Source organism: Petaurus breviceps, unplaced genomic scaffold (assembly GCF_028583685.1).
Source record: "Petaurus breviceps papuanus isolate PSGF00001 unplaced genomic scaffold, PetGlider_PUasm1.0 98, whole genome shotgun sequence".
In the NCBI taxonomy this organism is placed as follows: Eukaryota; Metazoa; Chordata; class Mammalia; order Diprotodontia; family Petauridae; genus Petaurus; species Petaurus breviceps.
In genome coordinates, this window is record NW_027187460.1 from 35,052,641 (window position 1) to 35,072,134 (window position 19,494).

Consider the following 19,494-nt stretch of genomic DNA (forward strand, 5'->3'; position numbering starts at 1 on the left):
AGACACATTGAAATTTGACTCTGACTTAGAGATGTCATTTTGGTCCTCTTGAATGAAGGATAACAACTAACCAACCATGCAACAATAAAACTAATATTCTGCCTAAGAAAGATATGCTGAATGATTGTGGACATTAAAAGAAACAGAAAATGGTTTCCATCATGTTGAATAGATCTTCTGTAGAAGAATTATAAAAGATATGGACAAGAATTGCACAGGACAAGAAGGGGTGGGTGGGTAGGTTGCTATTGGCACTGATGAAGAGGGTGTTCCCATGGATCCAATGAAATATTATACCATATATGAAATGAATAATACATGACATTAAACAATACTTAATACTGGATCAAATGCAGAATAATTTTAATGCATATTTTCCCAGCAAAATAATTTCATAAAACATACCTCATTATGCAATTTTACAAACTGGACTTGTGGCTACATTCTTTGTTGGAGTCTATGTTAAATGATGTTTTAGAGTCCCTTGAGTTTTATCCAATAAGATTAGCCAAAAATCAATTTTACACTGTTTTTTGAGATAAAATAGCTAATATATTCTAAAATACTGCAAAAGCTGAAACAAAAAATAATCGGCCTTGAAAATTAATTTTTTGTTGCCTTGCATGTTATTTTATTTTTCAAACCATAATTTTCAGTATTATGCAGCAAGTTAAAAAAAAAAAATCAGGACCCAAATGAGCCTTAGCTGAATTTTGAAATCAACATTCTCTACTTTAAGTACATATACTAATGCGTTTGATAATACATATGCATATCAATACCTGATAAACATCATCATTTTGGTGCTCTGTGGGTTTGCCTTTCAAGATGTTTCAGTGAGGAACGACATTTTGCTCCCCAAAGTCTACATTATGGTGATTGCACCCTTGATGATAGCACCAGAATGACATTCTGATCAATTCACTTAAATACGGAAGTTCTGGGGCTACAAAAATCACCGTTGACTTGGGAGAATCAGTGCTTCAACACTGAATGAACATTTTGAGTTCACAGTATCAGCTAAAAGTAGGTATTGGCAGAAGACTCTTTCCACGGCAAGTTTGAAAAGGAAAATTAGACGGGTAAAGTCCAGTTTGAACAACAACAAAAAAATAGATCTGGATCTTTGCTGCACTGAGGAACTTGGTATCAAAAGACCTGGATGTGAGTCCCAGATCTTGCCCTCTGCAGGACCTTGAACAAATTACCACTGTGCTTGTCTTCAATTCTCTGATCTGTAAAATGACAAAGTTGACCTCAATCATCTCAAAGGTATATTCTAGGACTGATGCTCTATGATTTTGAGATTCCATTTCTAAATTAATTCTTTCCACCTTTTGCCCTCCACTCCTTGATTCCTCCCCACCCAGTAAATTTACAGACCTGTTTTTCAAGGATCAACACAAAAATTATCAAACAGTACGGTCTACATAAGTCATTTACTTTGCTGGGTATCATTGTCTGTAATAGAACTGAGCTCATAAACAAAGAGCCAAAATGTGCGCTGACCGCAGATATTATGCTAGTGTAGATTTTTAAAATCATGTCACTTCCAACTTCTATTTTCAAAAAGAAAAATACAGTTTAAGGAAGCAGAGAAAGTGACTGCAAAAATTCACAGAGAGCATGTATCCATGTAATATTTTTGTAAAGGTATTACAGAATCCTGAGAGGCAGCATGGAAGAGTGGAAAGACAGCTGGCCTTGGCATTAGAAAGACTTGAATTGAATTCTCACCTCTAATCTCTAATACATATTAGTTGCGTAACCCTGAGCAAATCATTTAATCTCGCCATGTCCCAAGCATCTCTCTAAGACTTTGAGTAGAAAAGATGCTGAATTGCAGTGAGAGGGAATTCTTCACCTGGAGCTCCATACTGGAAATCAAGGGTCCAGTAAAAAATTATATTATATATTTTTATATATACATATATGTATGTAATAGAATATTATAGCAGGAAGGGACTTCAGAGATCAAATAACCCCTTGATTTTATAGCTATGGACACTGAGATCCAGAATGTTCAAGTCATTTTCTTAAGGTCACACAGGTAGCTAACAGCACAGAAAAGACTACAGTCCATTACTCTGCACTAGGTATGAGATTTAGAAAAGGAATTTCAAGTCTAAAATTTGGTGCAATATCAAAAAAATTGCTAATTTTTTGCATGATATGAAATAATGGGAGGTCTGTGCAATCAATGATCCTGCTTTATTGGTAATAAATTGCACGATGTGCCTCTTATCACGTATATAATACTATTGTATTACCAATTTCATCATAATAATATTATATGTATTCACTTATGTAAAGAAGTGCCAACTACATTTCTACTCTTCTTTGCTGCAGATATAAAGTAATTTACTATGGCTGAAGCACCACGTAGTAGAATGAGCACTGGACTGGTATTTAGGAGACCTGGATTTTCATCCTGGTTCTTCCATTCCACACTAGCTGTGTGACCTTAAGCAAGTTATATGATCTTCTGGTCCTCAGTATTCTGCATTATAAAGGGAGGTGGTGGACTAGGTGATTTCTAGAATTCCTTCCAATACTTCCCCAAAGTAATGCTCTATGACTATATGATTTATGGGCTTTAATTAGGCTTAAAGCTTCATTCATAATTAAAAATTACAGTCACAGTCAGAGACTAATTGGCTAATTATAGTCATTAGCCTGGAAATTAAATCTGAATGATTGTTTATGTATAAAACCTTTCCAAAATCAGATTCACTCTCTCCCTCACTTTGATTTTGACAGTGGGGATGTAGCGAAAAGATTCCAACTTGGAGTCAGCAGAGAAGTGGGTTTGAATCCTGCTTCTGATGTGAGCAGTGTGACCAAACACAAGTCCTTGAACCTCACTAGTCAAATGGAGATCATAAAAACTGTGTTATCTAAAAGGCAGGTTTGTATCAAGGTTCAAATGAGAGGTTTATAAATTTATAGCACTTTGCATACCTTAAAGCACAATGTATCAGTTACTGTCATTGCCATTACAATAAGGAGTGAAAGGGGAAATCCTCCAGATGCCAATGAATGTACAATGACCTTAGATTCCTGTGCCTTGTCCACTTCCTGGCAAACAGCTGCACTTGCTGACTTGAATGGAAAGGAACTAAAGTACACCCAGCTGTCCCCAAGAAAAGTCAGAACAGAGCTGTTCTTTACAAGGGAATCATCACACAATCCCCTTTTCTAACCCAACTTTCTGACATTTATTATCAACTTGTTTAATTAATGAAGCCAACCAACTCTTTCCAAATTGGTATATTGACCCTTGTAATGGAAGGTCATCATGGAGTCATGGCTAAAACATGCTCAAGGAGAATTTCATTGGGCTTCCCCAAGTTCTTAGAAGTATTGTTTCCTACTGAAATTCAATTGCCTGGCATGTTGGCAAAACACTTCATTCCCCGATGGGAGGTAAATATTTTGTACAAGTACCACCAAAAGAAAAAAAACTATTTATAATTAAAAGTCACCAAACCTTATTTTTAGCACCTATGCTACAAATGGGATAAGTTTAGTTAGATACCCATAAATCAAGTACATACGTAAAATCCATACCTGAACCCTTTTGTGGCAATGTTTCTCGAACTATTATGGCACTGGGTCCATTAACATTGCTGACTTCCAAAGGCAGATTATGGAGGCCACTACCCAATGCCATGATATGGCAAAGGGAGCACTGGATTGGCACGCAGAAGACCTGAATTCACATCTTTACTATGAATCCTGGCTCAGCTACTTAATGCAAGTAAATTAGGCTAAGTTACTTTCCCCCCTAAGTTACTTGCCTCAATTTCCTAACCTAGAAAACGAAGACATAGAAGCTAGACCAAAGCTACCTTGCATTTGCTTTTATAAATCTGTGTATGTGTGTGTATCTGGACATGTTGTCCTCCACTAGAATGTACACTTCTTAAGGACAGAGTCTGATTCACTTTTGTCTTATATTCTCAGTACTCAGAGCACTTTTTGGCACATAGTAGGGGCCTGAGAAATGCTTGTTAATAGAATAATTGCTAAATGATCTCCACTGCCCATTAAAGAATCTATGATTCTTTAAGTTCCATTGATGTATCAAGAAACGAGCTAGAAAATACCACTATAGCAAGTTAGAATGCAATCTTTGCTAAAAGTCTTTTTTCTTTTGGTGTCAGTCTTCATTTGAGCAAAGGGAATTAAAGCATCTGGAATTCATGGAGATATTACAGTGAAGACAATGAGAGCAGGAGAGTATAGATTGTAAATTGTAGAGATCAGGGCATTATGGCATGAAAAGAAGATGGAAAATATTTCTTGACTGGGATTCTTTCTTATGTTGAAAAACCTTTAAGGTCTAATAATATAAAAGATTTGCCTCATCTTTTAAAGATATTGAAAAAAGTTTAAAGGGTAATTTTCCCTTAAAGCATGGTGTAAGCTTAGCTTCAGAGCCAAGAATGCCTGGGTTCAAACCCTGTCTCTTACACATGCTGGCTCTGTGACCTCGGGTAAGTCACTTAACTTTTTTTATGATCCAGGCTACTCTTTAACACATAAGTTGCAGAGAAGGTGCTGACTATCAATGGTTCAGAAGGTTCCCTACACCAATCATATTATAGGGGTGGGGAACCTTTGACCTTGAGGCCACATGTGACCTTCTAGGTCTTTGGGTGCAGCCTTTTAACTGAGTCCAAGTTTTACAGAACAAATTCTAAGGGGATTATTGGTGGAGTAATTGCTAAATGATTTCCATTGATCTCCATCATTTGTTCTGTGAAGTTTGGATTCAGTCAAAGGGCCACACTTGAGGACCTAGAGGGCCACATGTGGCTTCAAAGTTGCAGGTTCCCCACCCCTGGCTCCAGATACTATTTTTTCCCTACAGGAGTTCAATTTAAAGGATGCTAAGAAAAAAAATACTTTGCCCTTTAAAAATGTTTTCTAGGGGGTCCAAAGAATCATATTAGTATTAAAGATTCTAGTCGTATTCAACATTCTTGAAGGTCAAATAAGTGTTAGACTATAAAGCACTGTATTCACTTATATTCTGCCTATGAAGAGATAGAATCATAGTGTATTACTTATCTGGGAATGGAGTGTCACCTATCCTATGGCCTTCTGAAATGGAATTAATGGATACATACCAAACACTATGTATATCACTCTAGTTGCATTAAGAATTCCTTTACATAGAAATAAGATGCATCTAGCAACTCCCTGGTACCCTAAACACAGGTCATTAATAATTTCCTTTGGGACCACCTCCTTCCTGGAGACCCCAAGTAAACTCTTTCTCATGCCCAAAAAAGAAAACACACCATTCACACACAAGCTCAAAAGACACAACAACAAGTTCTGATCTCAGTGGAAGACAATCCTAAAAAACCAAGGACAGAGACATAAAATGTGTCCTACAAGAAAGCTAATGCCATCAGGGAAAACGTGCCCCCAAAGAAGAAGGTGAAAGTTTCTGTTTTTCTCACATTGTAGGTCAAACTGTAGTTTGTTGTTTTTTCCTACCCTAAAAAGACATTCTAATCAAGTGCCACAAACACTGTCAGAATCTAAATCAGTTATCTATCTACCAAGTATATACATTCAGTTGTTTTCAGCTGTGTCTGACTCTTCGTGACCCCATTTGGGGTTTTCTTGGCAAAAATATTGGAAAGGTTTTCCATTTTCTTCCCCACTTCATTTTATAGATGAGGAAACTGAGGCAAACAGGGTTAAGTGACTTGCCTAGGGTCACACACAGCTAGTAAGTGTCTGAGGCCGGATTTGAACTCAGGTCTTCCTGATTCTGGGCTATCCACTGGACCTCCTAGCTGCCCTAGGTATGTACATACATACACACATATATACATACATAAATGATTATCTATATACATTCAATGAATTTAGGATCAATTCCAAAAAGTGACTGTAGTTTCTATAGCCTACAACCACTCAGCCCCTGAAGGGTAATGTACCTTCTGAGAGCTGTAGAATATTTTAAGAAATGCTTTAAAAAAAATTACAAAAGTTTTTATTCCATACCATCTTGGAAAGCATATTATAAATAAAAAGTTGACTGCCAATGGCAGAGTGATCATGTGGGATTCTAGTGGGTTTCAGACATGTCAATGCTCTCAATCTATTTCTAAAAAGTTGGCACATAGATTATTAAGGGCCCGGCAGGTACCATTTTGATATAAGGTTCACTGAACTTTTATCAATGTTACTACACTAATTCATGCTGTTTGCACTAAGATTTTGAAATGAGAACCTATACAAGTACATTCCATCATTCATGGGGATTTTTGGCATCTTGAAGTTTGGAGAGAGAAAAACTTCAATTTCTTTCTAAAAAAGAAAAGATATTAAAGGAAAAGAATACAACTATGACAAACACTGAAAGGACATGGAGTGGGTAGCACTATATAATGGTAAGTCCAGTGTCCTAAATGAGAAGAAGGATGGATTCTTAAAGGGCACTTGCACATTTAGATCACATGAAAGTAAACTGAAAGGGGTAAGGAGACATAAATGGTCACCACCATCCGTTCAGGTGGGGAAGGCAGCTTTTCCCTTGCATTGTTTTGTGTTACTCATTGCAGGTAGTTATGCTCATATTTGTCTGATACAGTGGTGAAAGGAGGAAGTCTCCCCCTTAGTATTCCAGCTCTTCCATGACTTCCATGACGATGGTCCGAGGGCCTGTTAGAATCAGATTGCTCACGGTCCGGTAGTCAACGTGCAGGACGTTGAGACCATTCACAGAAACAACGAACTGACAGACCTGAAGAGACAAAGATAAAAAGTACTTTTCAAGAACAAAGCTCTTCATAAAAAAATTATTGAACTTTTAAAAGAAAAAAATACATTTTATCGATTTGATTTGATATCACTGACATTCATATTTATAAATATATATACGTATGTACAGAATATATACATATGTGTGCATATATACTAACAAAACTCTTAGGAGACCTTAGGATAAAACATGCAGAGTTGCAAGGAGCTTGAGAAACCATCCAGCACAACTCCTTCTTTTGACAGATATGGGAACTGAGGCCTGGGGGGGGGGGTTTGAGTGATTTGTGCAAGGTCATCAAGGTAGAAAACGTCAAAGGCAGGATTTAGACCCAGTTCCTCTGGCCCCAAGGCCAGAGCTCTTTTCATTGGACCACTCTCATTTTTAAATTGTATTAAATCATGTTACAGTAGATATAACACTAGACTTGTGGTCAGTATGACTCAACCCTGCCTTAGACAAGTAGCACCATCAGAAAATCATTTTAATCTTTCTTAGCCTCAGTTTCCATATTTATAGAATGGGAATAATTCTAGCATATACCTCACAGGGTTGTTGTGAGGTTTCAGTGAGGTAGTTTATATAAAGTAATCTAGAAATCGTAAAGTGTTTATATTGTCATTCATTTTATTATTATTAGTTGACAACTCTTGTTTAATAATTAATAATAAACAACCATCCATCACCTTTTGAAGAGTCCAATGGATAGGAATAGGTGGCTAAGGTTTTCTGACTTCTCACACCAATGGCTCAAATTAATAAAGGTTATTCTTGTCTTCTATACAGATAGGAGAGGGGGTGGAGGGAAGGAGAAAATTTGGAATTGAAAATAAAATTTTTTTTAAAAAATTTAAGTTAATAAAGTTAGTTTCTCTAACTTTTATTAACCCTATTAATAGCAATTCATGTGAAATGAATCGAGAGTTTTTAGCTGACTTGTAAACTCAGTGAGTCAAGAAAAGGGGTACTTCAAACTTGTCAGCATTAATGAAGTTTGTCATTCATTCCAAGGACTTTTGTAGTGATACTGTGTCCTGCATTACCCAGAGCACATATGGAACCCCACTAAGAGCACTGGGCACCATGTTTTGAGAGGGATATCAAAAGGGTGATGTATGTGTATCCAGAAGACAATGACCAGGATTGTAAAGGGACTTCTTGGCTTTTCCTTCATTCTCGAAGAGGACCATGACATCAGAGAGGTGATGCCATGACATGCAAGTGAAATTGGATTTAAGTGGAGGAGGGACGTGCAAAGTCACCAGCCTCATTTTCTCTGCAGAGCCATCTGGGTCTAGTGGCGAGATAAGGATCAGGATGACTGGAGATGGCCCTGGATGTAATGGGAGACCCTGGCCTTTTTTTTAGTAAGACAAATGAGGCATAGGTGAAGAGACCAGGAATATTTAGCCTTAGAGAAGAGAAGATTTAGGAGGGGCATGGTTGCTGTCTTACAGTACTTAATGGGTTGATGGGGAAGAGGTATTGGATAATTTGTGTGGTTTTCTAGAACAGAACTGAGGTTAAATTGAAGCAGATTTCAGTTACACATAAAAGCGATTAAAAAAAAAACAATTAGAGCTGTGTGAAAATGAAAACAGATTGCTTGGTAAGGTACTGAGTACCTTGTGACTGGACATGTGTCAAGAGAGGCTGGATGACTACTTTTCAGGAATGGCTTAGAAAAGATTCCTGAGAGGGCAGAATACAGATGACTTACATTTAATTTTTCTTCTACCTCTGAAATCTGTGACCACTTCAATCAAAGAATCAAACAATAACCACATACTAAATCCTTCATAAGAATCACAGCAAACATTTATATAGCAATTTAAGGTTTGCAAAATTCTTTACATATATTAACCTATTTGATCCTCACAACAATTTCAGGAGGTAGGTGCTATTATTATTTCCATTTTATAGATGAGGTGACTGAGGGTGGAAGAGGTTAAGTGACTTGTCTAGTAAGTCACAACTAGTAAGTGTCTGAGGCAGGACTTGAACTCAGATCTTTTTGACTCCAAGTACTGTGTTCTATCTCCTGTGCTACCAAATCCAAAAATTAAACAATCTCCATTCACAAGGAACTTGCATAACAGGGAAGATCATACAGATACATATATTCATTCAAAAAGGATATTAAATAAAGGTTTAGAAATCAGAATCAGTAAAGATCTTTGTAGGCTGCAACATTTGAGCAGATCTTTGAGGGAAATTAGGGATTCTAAGAGGGGAAAACGAGTAGGGAAGCTAGGTAGTGCAGTAGATGGAGAATCTGGCCTGGAATCAGGAGGACTTGAGTTCAAAGCCAGCCTCAGACACTTACTAGTGGTGCAATCCTGGACAAGTTGGTTTAACCTGTTTGCCCTCAGTTTCCCCATCTGTAAAATGGGGATAATAATAGCACCTACCTCCTAGGGAAGATACCCCAAATCCTAAACTATTTAAACAAGAGTTTAAAATACATTCTAAAGGCAATAGGGAGCCACTGATGTTTATTAAACTCCTGTTCAGTCGTGTCTGACTCTTCATGACCCCATCTGGGGTCTTCTTGGCAAAGAAGATGTCAGCTTGCCATTTCCTTCTCCAGCTCACTTGACAGATAAGGGAACTAAGGCAAACAGGGTAAAGTGACTTGCCCAGGGTCACACAGCTAGTAAGTGCCTGAACTCTGGAAGATGAGTCTTCCTGACTCTAAGCCCAGTCCTCTGTTCACTGAGCTACCTAGCTGCCCCAAGCTCCTATGACTACTTGCACTTAATACATTGCTATTAAAAGCTGTAAAAGTTTGAATAAGAAATGTCACTAGATAATAACCAGTAGGATTAGATATTTCACAGCTAATGCACTAGGATCAATCACTGAAAAGAGTATCTCTGCTGTCATCTGTGGCAGTACTTTGGTTTCTAAATCTCCAATGCCAAAGGTGATCTGGCCCTTTTCATTGAGGATTCACACATTAGATCCTGTTTGGATAGGAAGATGGCTGAGATTCCCTTCAGATTCTCAAATGTGACACTTGTCAGTAGCCAGAGGTCTACTGGTTTGCAGAGAGCATTTCTCCACAATAGTAGGTGAGCTTGCCTACAAGTGATTTCTACCATCATTATACCACAAAAGCAACAAGACAAATAGGTTCTCTACACACACACACACACACACACACACACACACACACACACACACACACACAGAGGCATGGAGAGATCACCTAGCCTAACTTAATTCTTTTGTGCAATAGGACCATAGATTTAGACCTGGGAAGGGCTTATAAGTTCAACTCTCTAGTCTTAAAAATAAAGAAAATGGGGGCAGCTAGGTGGCGCAGTGAATAGAGCACCGGCCCTGGACTCAGGGGTACCTGAGTTCAAATCTAGCCTCAGACATTTATTAGCCCTGTGACCGTGGGCAAGTCGCTTAACCCCAATTGCCCTAAACTCCCCCTGCAAAATAACAATAATAATAAAAATAATAAAGAAAATGAAGCCCAGACCAAGGCTAAGTCATTTGCCCAAGAGTATGTAGGTATTAAGTGAGTTGACCACAGCCAACATTCAATCTCAGATTTGACTACAAATCCAGCACCCTTTCCATTGCATCACACTGTTTCCCATACTATCCCTCAGTTTAAATTAAATTAATACACCAAATAAATCACAGAACAGTCCTAATAGTATGTGATGTTCAAAATCTGAGACTTCACAAATGGGTGGCCCTCAACCTAAATTAGATGGCTTCCTTTGTCATTTAAAATTCGTCACCATCTTTAGAACCACAGAAGATGAAAGGGATCCTATATAAACTCTATTTTAGAGAAGAGGAAACTGAAGCCCAGAGAAGGGAAGGAAGGAAACAAGCAATCATTAAGCTGTTATTATGCATTAGGCCCTTTACAAATATTATCTCATCTGATTCTTACAACTCTGGGAGGTAAGTGCTGTTATCATCCCTACTTTACAGTTAAGGAAGGTGAGATACAGAAAGATTAAGTGATTTGCCCACTTAGTAAATATCAGTGGCTGGATTTGAACTCAGATCATCCTAACTGCAGGGCCAGCACCCTATCCACTGCACAGCCAGCTGCTGTGGTGAATTGATCAAGGTCACACAGTGAGTTCATGGTAATCCTGATTTTGTGATACTAGACAATTCTCTTCAACCTCCCCCACCCCCACCCCAAAGTCCTAGATAATAATCCAAGGCTGTAAATTGCAGATAAAGTGCTGATCTGCATTGGTAAAAAGAGTTTTGAGGAATTCCCAATACCAAGAAAATTATAGATCTGGTTTGAAAGATATAAGTTAACATATATCCAATACATTAACATATCATGATTTCTTTTGCTAATCTTCAATTATTGGACATAACGTCCACTTCTAATTTTCTGCTATTACAGCCTAGTTGTGAATATTTTTACATAAATTGGTATTTGTTCCTTTTTATAATACTTTTAGGATATATAGGGCTAATAGGTTTCTACTTTGCCTCCACTGCTCTGCCTGGTTTCATCTCCAAGGAACAAGACAGTCCCTGGTGTCCCTTTAGCCCAGCTTTCCCACCTCCTTTTGTGTGGTGTATCCCCATTTAGATTATCAGCTCCTTGAGGTCAGGGACTGTCCTTTATATTAATAATTGTATCCTTAGCTCTTAGCACAGTATCTGGCACATAATAAATGCTTAATGGACTGAACTGGATAATGCTAGAACAGTACACTTTGTTCATATGTGTGTCAAACAATAAATTCATTAATTTTTTTCATATTTATATTCTAAATAATCAGTATTTTCAATGTTAGGCAAATGAGAAAAATGTCATTTACTCGTAATTAGCTTAACTTTACCCACATCTGCTGATTTTTAAAATTATGTGATATTCTCCAACCAGAAACAGGTAAAATTATTTGGAAACCCTGGGTACTATCAGGAAATCCATTCAATTAGAGTGGATTTAAAATTAATAGCCAAATGTACACTCTATACTGCAAATTATGTATACATTACATATAGCCACAGCACAAAAACAGCCTTAGGGAAAATAATTGTCTCTCCGTTCAGTAAAGGAGACATAAATCATGGAATCTAAGAATGGGAAGATATCTCAGATGCCAACTTAGGCCCAACCTGTAACTGAAAAATACTTTTATTTTTTTTTAATTTATTTTACTTTTAATTTACAACATTCAATTCCACAATCCCATGAATTTCAAATTTTCTCCCCCTCCCTCTACAGTAATTCCTTTTAGAGAACACAAAACAAGTGGTCATCTAAGCTCCTACTGAACAGCTTGGGTGGCAGGAAAATTACTGGGAACCCCTCTCATGTTAGGAAGCATCTCCCCTCATCCAAACCTACATCTATCTACAGCTTCCACAGATGGTACCTAGTCCTGCACTCTGTCCAAGCAAAGTCAGTCTAATTGTTCTGCTTTGTGACAGCCCTTCCAGTGCTGATAACAATAAGAATGATAAGTTATAATAATAACTAGCATTTACATAGCATTTTATTTACAAAGTGCATTACAAATATCTCATTTGATCCTCATAATAACCCTGGGAGGCAGGTGCTATTGTTAACCCCATTTTACAGATGAGACAGATGGAGGTTAAGTGACTTCCCCAAGGGTCACATAGTCTGAGGCTAGATCTGGGTCTTTCTGAGTCCAGATACAATACTTTATCCACTGTGCTTCCTGGCTTCTTAAAGTTTCCTTTTCTCCAAGATAAATATTCCCAGTTCTCTCAAAAGGTGGCACAGTAGATAGAGTGCTGGGCCTTGAAACAGGAAGACCCTGAGATCAAATCCAGCTTCAGCTACTTACCAACTGTGTGACCCTGGGCAAGTCACTTAAACCTGTTTGCCTCAATTTCCCCATTTGTAAAATGAGCTGGAGAGGGCAAAGGCAAACCACTCCAGGATCTTTGTCAAGAAAACCCCAAATGAGATAGCAAAGAGTCAGACGTGACTGAAACAATTGAACAACAACACAAAAAATGATGTTATGTCTTTTTCATGAGAACTGTTGTCTAGCCACAATTCTTCCATCCTGTATAAGTTGATTTTTAAATGGGATTTATTCTTAACAAATGTAATTTTATTAGATTCCAGCTTGTTGAAGTCTCTTTTACATAGCAACTCTAACCCAACATGTTATGCATCTCTACAAGTTTTGTGTTATCTGCAAATTTGTAAGCATGCTACTGATGTTTCCATTTTAGTGACTGATTAATTTGATGTCTCATACTGAGAAAAGGGCAGATCCCTAGGATTCTCCATGAAGACATATCCCTCCAGGTTGCCATTGGCCCAGTAACTATTCTTTGGGTCTAGCTATTCATACTCTTTCAAATTCACCTAATTAGCTTCTATCTCTATGTCTTCACAAGAATACTGGGAGAACTTTGTTTAAAATGCTCCTGAAATCTATGCAAAATCTACCTTCTTCATTCCTCTCATTTGCCGGTCTAGTTATCTTATTTAAAAAGGATATTAGGTTAGTCTGATGTGACCTATTCTTGATAAAGTCAGGCTGGCTTTCAGTGAGAATTACTTCTTTTTCTTGGTGCTAACAAACTATCATTTAATAATACATTCTAGAACTTTGTCGGGAATCAAAGTCAAGATCTCTAGCCTATATTTGTAGATTCTACTCTATTCTTGTTTTGAAAAATGGTGCATTTGTCCTTCTTCCATTCAGTAGCATCTCTCCCATTTCCAAAGACTTTCAAAGAGCCACTGACTTGAACTCACTGAGATGCTGGATGTTGTCTGACCATCTCTTCACTTATCTTGGGTTGGTATTTCCTGCAAATCATTTATGTCCTCTCCTTCACCGTCTAAAAACCATTTCTGCATGAGTACTTTTGGTATCTCTTATCTTCCAAAACTAGCCCTTTCAAGTCTTTACCCATGTGAGTACAGTAGTAAAGACAGAACAGGAGAGCTTTTGTTATCCCTACACACGTTGAAAATATTTTTTTAAAAAATCATGTCTCTTATTTCCAGTGATTTCTCATTTCTCATGAAAAAAAAAACAGTGTTTTCTAAAATTTTATTTTGTTCTGAACTTAAGAAATAAAACAAGCATTTCCATATCAGTAGAATAGAAAAATAATAATGAAACTTCCAATCTATTATGTACAACTTGCTATTTAAATATATAATAGTTATGTAACTTTTTTCCTTTTCCTTCTTTCCTTCACTCCCATCCCCCACAGATGGCTACCATTAGACACAAATATATATGTGTGTACGTGTGTATACGTACATACATGTATATATGTACATATATATGTATACACACATATATGTGTAAAATCATTCTATACATACTTCTATTTACCAGTTCTTTCTCTGGGTGTAGATTGCATCTTCCTTCATACGTCTTTTGCAGTTAATTTGGGTTTGTACAATAGTCAAAATGACTTAAGTCACTCAAAGTTCTTCTTAAAACAGTATTTCTAACCCTAACTTAATCCCAGAGTCAAGCCTATAAGGAGGCAGAATTGAGAGTTGATAACCCATTTCACCAGGGCAAAGGGCCAGAGGCAGCATCCACAGCAGAGAACAGTTAGAATGGGATTGGTTTCAGAATAATTAGCTAAGAAATTAAGTCTGAGCCTTAATGTACTAAGCATTTAGTGCAGCCAGCCAGCATCTAGATTAGTGTTATCAAACTCAACTGAAAAGGGGCCTTTGACCATGCATGAAGATCACTGTTATCAGGGCTTGTCCAGTTGTTTTTAGTCATGTCTGACTCTTCATGACCCCATTTGGGATTTTTTTGGCAAGAGTACTGAAGTCGTTTTCTATTTCCTTCTCAGGCTCTGAGGCAAACAGGGTTAAATGACTAGCCCATGGTCACCCAGCTAGTAACTGTCTGAGACCAGATTTGAATTAAGAAAAATGAGTCTTCCTGACTGCAGACCCAGCAGTCTATCTGCTCTGCCACATGCCTGCCATAATAAGGATCTTTATAAGACACATATTTATATAGAAAGTCACATGTTAAGATTACTTTTGTTCTATTGTATACTTTTCTTTATTTTGTTAAATATTTCCTAATCACATTTCAATCTGGTCTGGTTGTACTCATGAGTGCTGTGGAAAGCAATGAGTCCCATATTTGACACCTCTAATCCAGGTGACTGTTGAAGTTTCAGCAACTGAACTAAGAGATTTCTATCAAGAGAAATATAGAAAGTAGTACCAGGTTGTTGTTCAATTGTGTCCAACTCTTTATGACCCCATTTGGGGTTTCTTAGCAAAGATACTAGAATAGTTTGCCATTTCAATTTTCAGCTCATTTGACAGATGAAGAAACTGAGGCAAATGTGATTTGCCTAGGGTCATGTGTCTGAGTGTCAGATTCGAACTCAGGAAGACAAATCTTCCTGACTCTGGAACAAAATCCTGTCCACTAAGTTACCTAGCTTCCCAGTACCAGGCAGGCAAAAGAAATTCCAAAGTAGGCCAAGGAAAGTGAACATCTAAGTAACAGGCTGGACAAGCAGAATCAGGATGACAATGAGATCTCAGGGTCAGTGAGGGAATCAAGGCTCAGATGGATCAAGCTGGCAAATCTCCTTTGGCAATTCATCTTTCTCCTTCAGCCTCCTAAGACTGAAAGTCTCCCAAGCTCTAAGTCTTTGGTCCTACTTTCTTCTACCACTGTAATTATATTCATTCCAATGACTTAGATAGATAGATACATACATGATAGATGTATACATATATACTTTCTGCTCAGCCCTCCACCTAGGCCAGTCCCAGTGGAATGCGATTAGCAACCGTCAATTCTGCCTACTGGTAAAGATGGCCTTAGAAAGAAAATTGTTTTAGTGTTTACTACATAATAGGCACTGTGCTAAGTGCTAGGGACATAAAAAAAGAGAAAAAAAGATGGTTCCTACTCTCAAAGAGCTTATATTCTTAAAGGGGGGGGGGCAGGGAGCAAAGCACAGGAGGAAAGGAGAGCACCTATAATGAGAGAAATTATTACTAATCAATGATTTGGGGAGATCCAGAGTCCCCCCCTCTTTTTCTAAAGTCCTCATTTCAAGGCTCAGCAGGACAGGATTGATATAGCATATGGGATCTCCTCAATCTAGGTTTTGCTACCCCACTCAGATTTACAAGGAATTTAATCTAAGGTGAAACTCTGTCCCATTGTGTTCTGATCAAGCTTGGGTGGGGGATAGAAATTCCATGAGACTAATCAATGTTTTACTCAGGCACACCTGCTAACTGCTCCCCACAGCTAATCTTTTCCTGGGTTAGTGTTGTTAACTTTCAAAAGAAGAGACACTTGTGACTTTCATTCTCTTGCTGAAAAAGAATTCTTGGGTGAAAAGCAAGGACAGCTGACTTCCCTGCACATAGGGGAAGTAGAGAAAGAATCCTAAGAGCCAAAGTCAGCATTCTAAGTGTTAACAGGATGAGTGTAGCAAGACACAGGACCCTGCGATCAAGTTGGGATAATGCCATGGTTGGGCCCCTGCCTCCCATCTGATAGGAAGCCAGACTAACTGTAAATAATCTTTCCTCCTGTATTAGTTCTGGCAGCTGTGATAGCCCTGCAGTATGACTGAGAGCCAGCAGGGATTGTGTAATTACACATTTGTTCTTGCATGATGGGAGCCTAAGAAAAACCATCCAGTTGTATAACCCCAAAGGAAAAAAAAAACAGACAAAAAACTACACCCACTCTGCAAACATCTCACCACAACACCAAGTGATGATAACTAAGGAACTGTGTGTTCAAAAAGAGTTGCAGATACATGTAGAAGGTATTTCTATTTTTCAGCACTTTTTTTTTACTCTAGAAGGGGAAGGATATAGTATAAGGAAAGGCAGCTTAATCTTCCCTGTGATTAGCAGAAAGCAGCTCTATATCTTGCATGGAGATAATTTGTGAGTACTAAGTCCAGAGTATGGAGGCCATGAATGGTGGGGGAGGAAGTATCAAAGGACTTTCCTGTTGACACTGGAAAAACAACAGAGCTGCAAATTGGCAAGTAACACTTAAGCAGTAGGGAGATATGAATGTGGCACTATGATATTTGCCAGAATAAGTAAGAGAAAGTTAAAGTTTCTCTTTAAAGAAGAAAGCAAGCCGGAGTTAAATTAAGTAATGTTTGAAAACACGTGTTTTATGGAAAGGGGTAGTACATGTGTACCTATGTGCTTGCATTCATTTAAACCTTGCTCTAAATTGAGTATCATAATATTGCTAAATAGAAATTAAAGACAAAATAGCATAAATGTTGATTATAGAGGGGTTTTTTTATTTGTTTTTCAAAATCAATTACATTATGTGTTACTCTTACTCTTTTATCTACTGGAGAGAAAGTCTAACCAGTTGACCTATGCAACCAAACCCTAAGGTACCATTTTGCTGGTGACAGCTGTTCAACTTATAGAAATAATATATAAAAAGAAACAATTGAGTTTCTATAAGGGTAGCTTTACAAAAATAATCCTATAAAGTGATGACAAAACATCACCGAGATAAACGTTCCTACTTTGTGTTTGTCAGGTACCACCTAAGATGATGTCTGCCACCACTGACAAAAAAAAAACAACAATGAAAGCTCAATGTTTTCAGGCTTTTAGGCCTGGGAATTTCATTAATTTTATTGAAAACTGAATGTTATTGGGAGACGTGTAGGAAATTAAAATGGAATAAGATTAAGATTTTGTGATTGTTCAGGTTACTACAAATCCGTGATGTAGCTTGGCAGAAAGGCTCTCACCCTTAACTTTTATTCAGATTACTCTTTATAATAGCTCTGAAAATGAGAAAGGGAATAAGGCTGCAGCTGGGGTTAAAAGGTACCAGGTTTCTCACTGCAAGTAATCACTTTATTCCTAAAAATACAGTATGATATAGTAGAATGAGACCAGGAAGAATGAATCCTGGAGATGACAGGATTATAGAATTCCAGGTGGTTAGGTGGCATGGTGGATAGAAAGCCAGATGTGGAGTCAGGAAGGCCTGGATTTGAATCCCACCTAGGATACTTAGTAGTTATATGACTCTGAGCAAGTCATTTAACATTTCTGTTCTTTAGTTTCCTCATCTGTAAAACAGGCATAATGCTAGCACCTACCTCTAAAAGTTATTGTGAGGATCAAATTAGAGACGACAACTAGGTCTCCATTAGTGTGCATAATGAATCTGAAGAAGCAGGAGAGTGAATTCAAATGGGAACTATTTGAAGTAATAATAATCTAAAATATGGTAATTGGTTCCAGCCCAAAGGAAAGCTACAATGTGAATTTGAATAATGTAACCACTTCACAGGATTCAGTATTTCAGTTATGTCCAACTCTTTGGAAAGATACTTGAGTGGTTTGCCATTTCCTTCTCTAGGAGATTAAGGCTACAAGTGGTTAAGTAACTTGCCCAGGGTCACATTAGCTAATAAATGTGTGAGACTGAATTTGAACTCAGGTCTTCTTGGGTCCAGGCTGCTCTATCCACAAACCACCTGCCTGCCTCTAATCAGGACCTAGCTTTATATTTTTATTTTTTTATTAATTAGATTTTATGTTTATTTTTAGTTTACATTTCCACAAAATTTTGAGTTACAAATTTTCTCCCCATCCTTCCCCTACCCACCACCCCAGAATATCGATCCCACTGTATACCCCCTGCCCCCAATCTAGCTTTATAAATAAAGCTCTTTATAAACCTTAAAGTACCACATATATGCTAGGCATTATTATTATTTGACTACAAAGTATATAACTACCTAATTCAGGTTGCCAGTCACGATTTGCACAATTAGCAACAGAGATTGCCCTAGCTATCCTCCATCTTTAACCAGCTTTCCCAATTCCATGTCCTTAATAAAAGGTCATTGCTTCACAATAGAAATGGGACTATAACTATGCAACGTTCACTATGTTGGGTTGTCAACTTTTATGCCTCATAAAGTTTGATTCTCTTTTCAACAAAGGAAGTATATAGATAGTTACTTAACCTTGAATGCTCATAATGAGAGTACAAAATGGTTGGTAATACTAGAACAAGACTGCTTCCAGGATGTTTTTCTCCCCTTAATGTATATTTTTTTTAAATCAGATCTTCTGTACCTAATGATAAAAGCCAGTGATGCAGGATGTTTTCTAAAGAGTTAGAGAGTCGGGGTGGGGGGCAGCTAGGTGGTATAATGAATAGAGTACTGGCCCTGAAGAGGAGAACCTGAGTTCAAATCTGGCCCCAGACACTTAACGCTTAGTAGCTGTGTAACCTTGGGAAAGTCACTTAACCCCAATTGGCCTGCCTTCCCCTCTCCAAAAAATAAAAGAGTTAAAGAAAAAAAGAGTGAGTCAGCAAGCTTTTAAGCTTGTAGTATATGCCAGGCACTGCGCTAAGTACTAGACATACAAATACAAAAGAAAAAAAAAGAAAACCAATCTTTGTCCTCAAAGAGCATACATTCTAAGGTGGGGGAGAATCCAAGTACATAAAAGGGAACTGAAAAGTAGAAGGGTAAATATTTTACGTGTGGGCATGGTGGCAATCTGGAAGAGGAATGAAGGATGGCTGATCTGGGTCACTCCCCCAAAGAAGCTCCAGGAATAACTCACCAATGGGAGTGTGAAGGGGGTCATAGGGCTAGAGAGGTATTCCAGGGTAAGAAGGAAGGGTATGAATCGAGAATGGTGGTGACGGCTGAACTCTACAATGTATATGTTTTTG

The 19,494-nt window shown here is 37.8% G+C and overlaps 1 protein-coding gene across 1 annotated transcript in view; it reads right to left on the reverse strand.

The window, feature by feature from the left end:
• Positions 1-339: 339 nt before the first annotated feature.
• DEPTOR (DEP domain containing MTOR interacting protein) overlaps positions 340-19,494 on the reverse strand; it is a 212,488-nt gene continuing 193,333 nt past the window's right edge. The window contains exon 9 of the mRNA XM_069081160.1: positions 340-6,769. Within this exon, the coding sequence (XP_068937261.1) occupies positions 6,641-6,769 (129 nt within the window). The 3' untranslated portion in view covers positions 340-6,640. The remainder of the gene's footprint in view (positions 6,770-19,494) is intronic.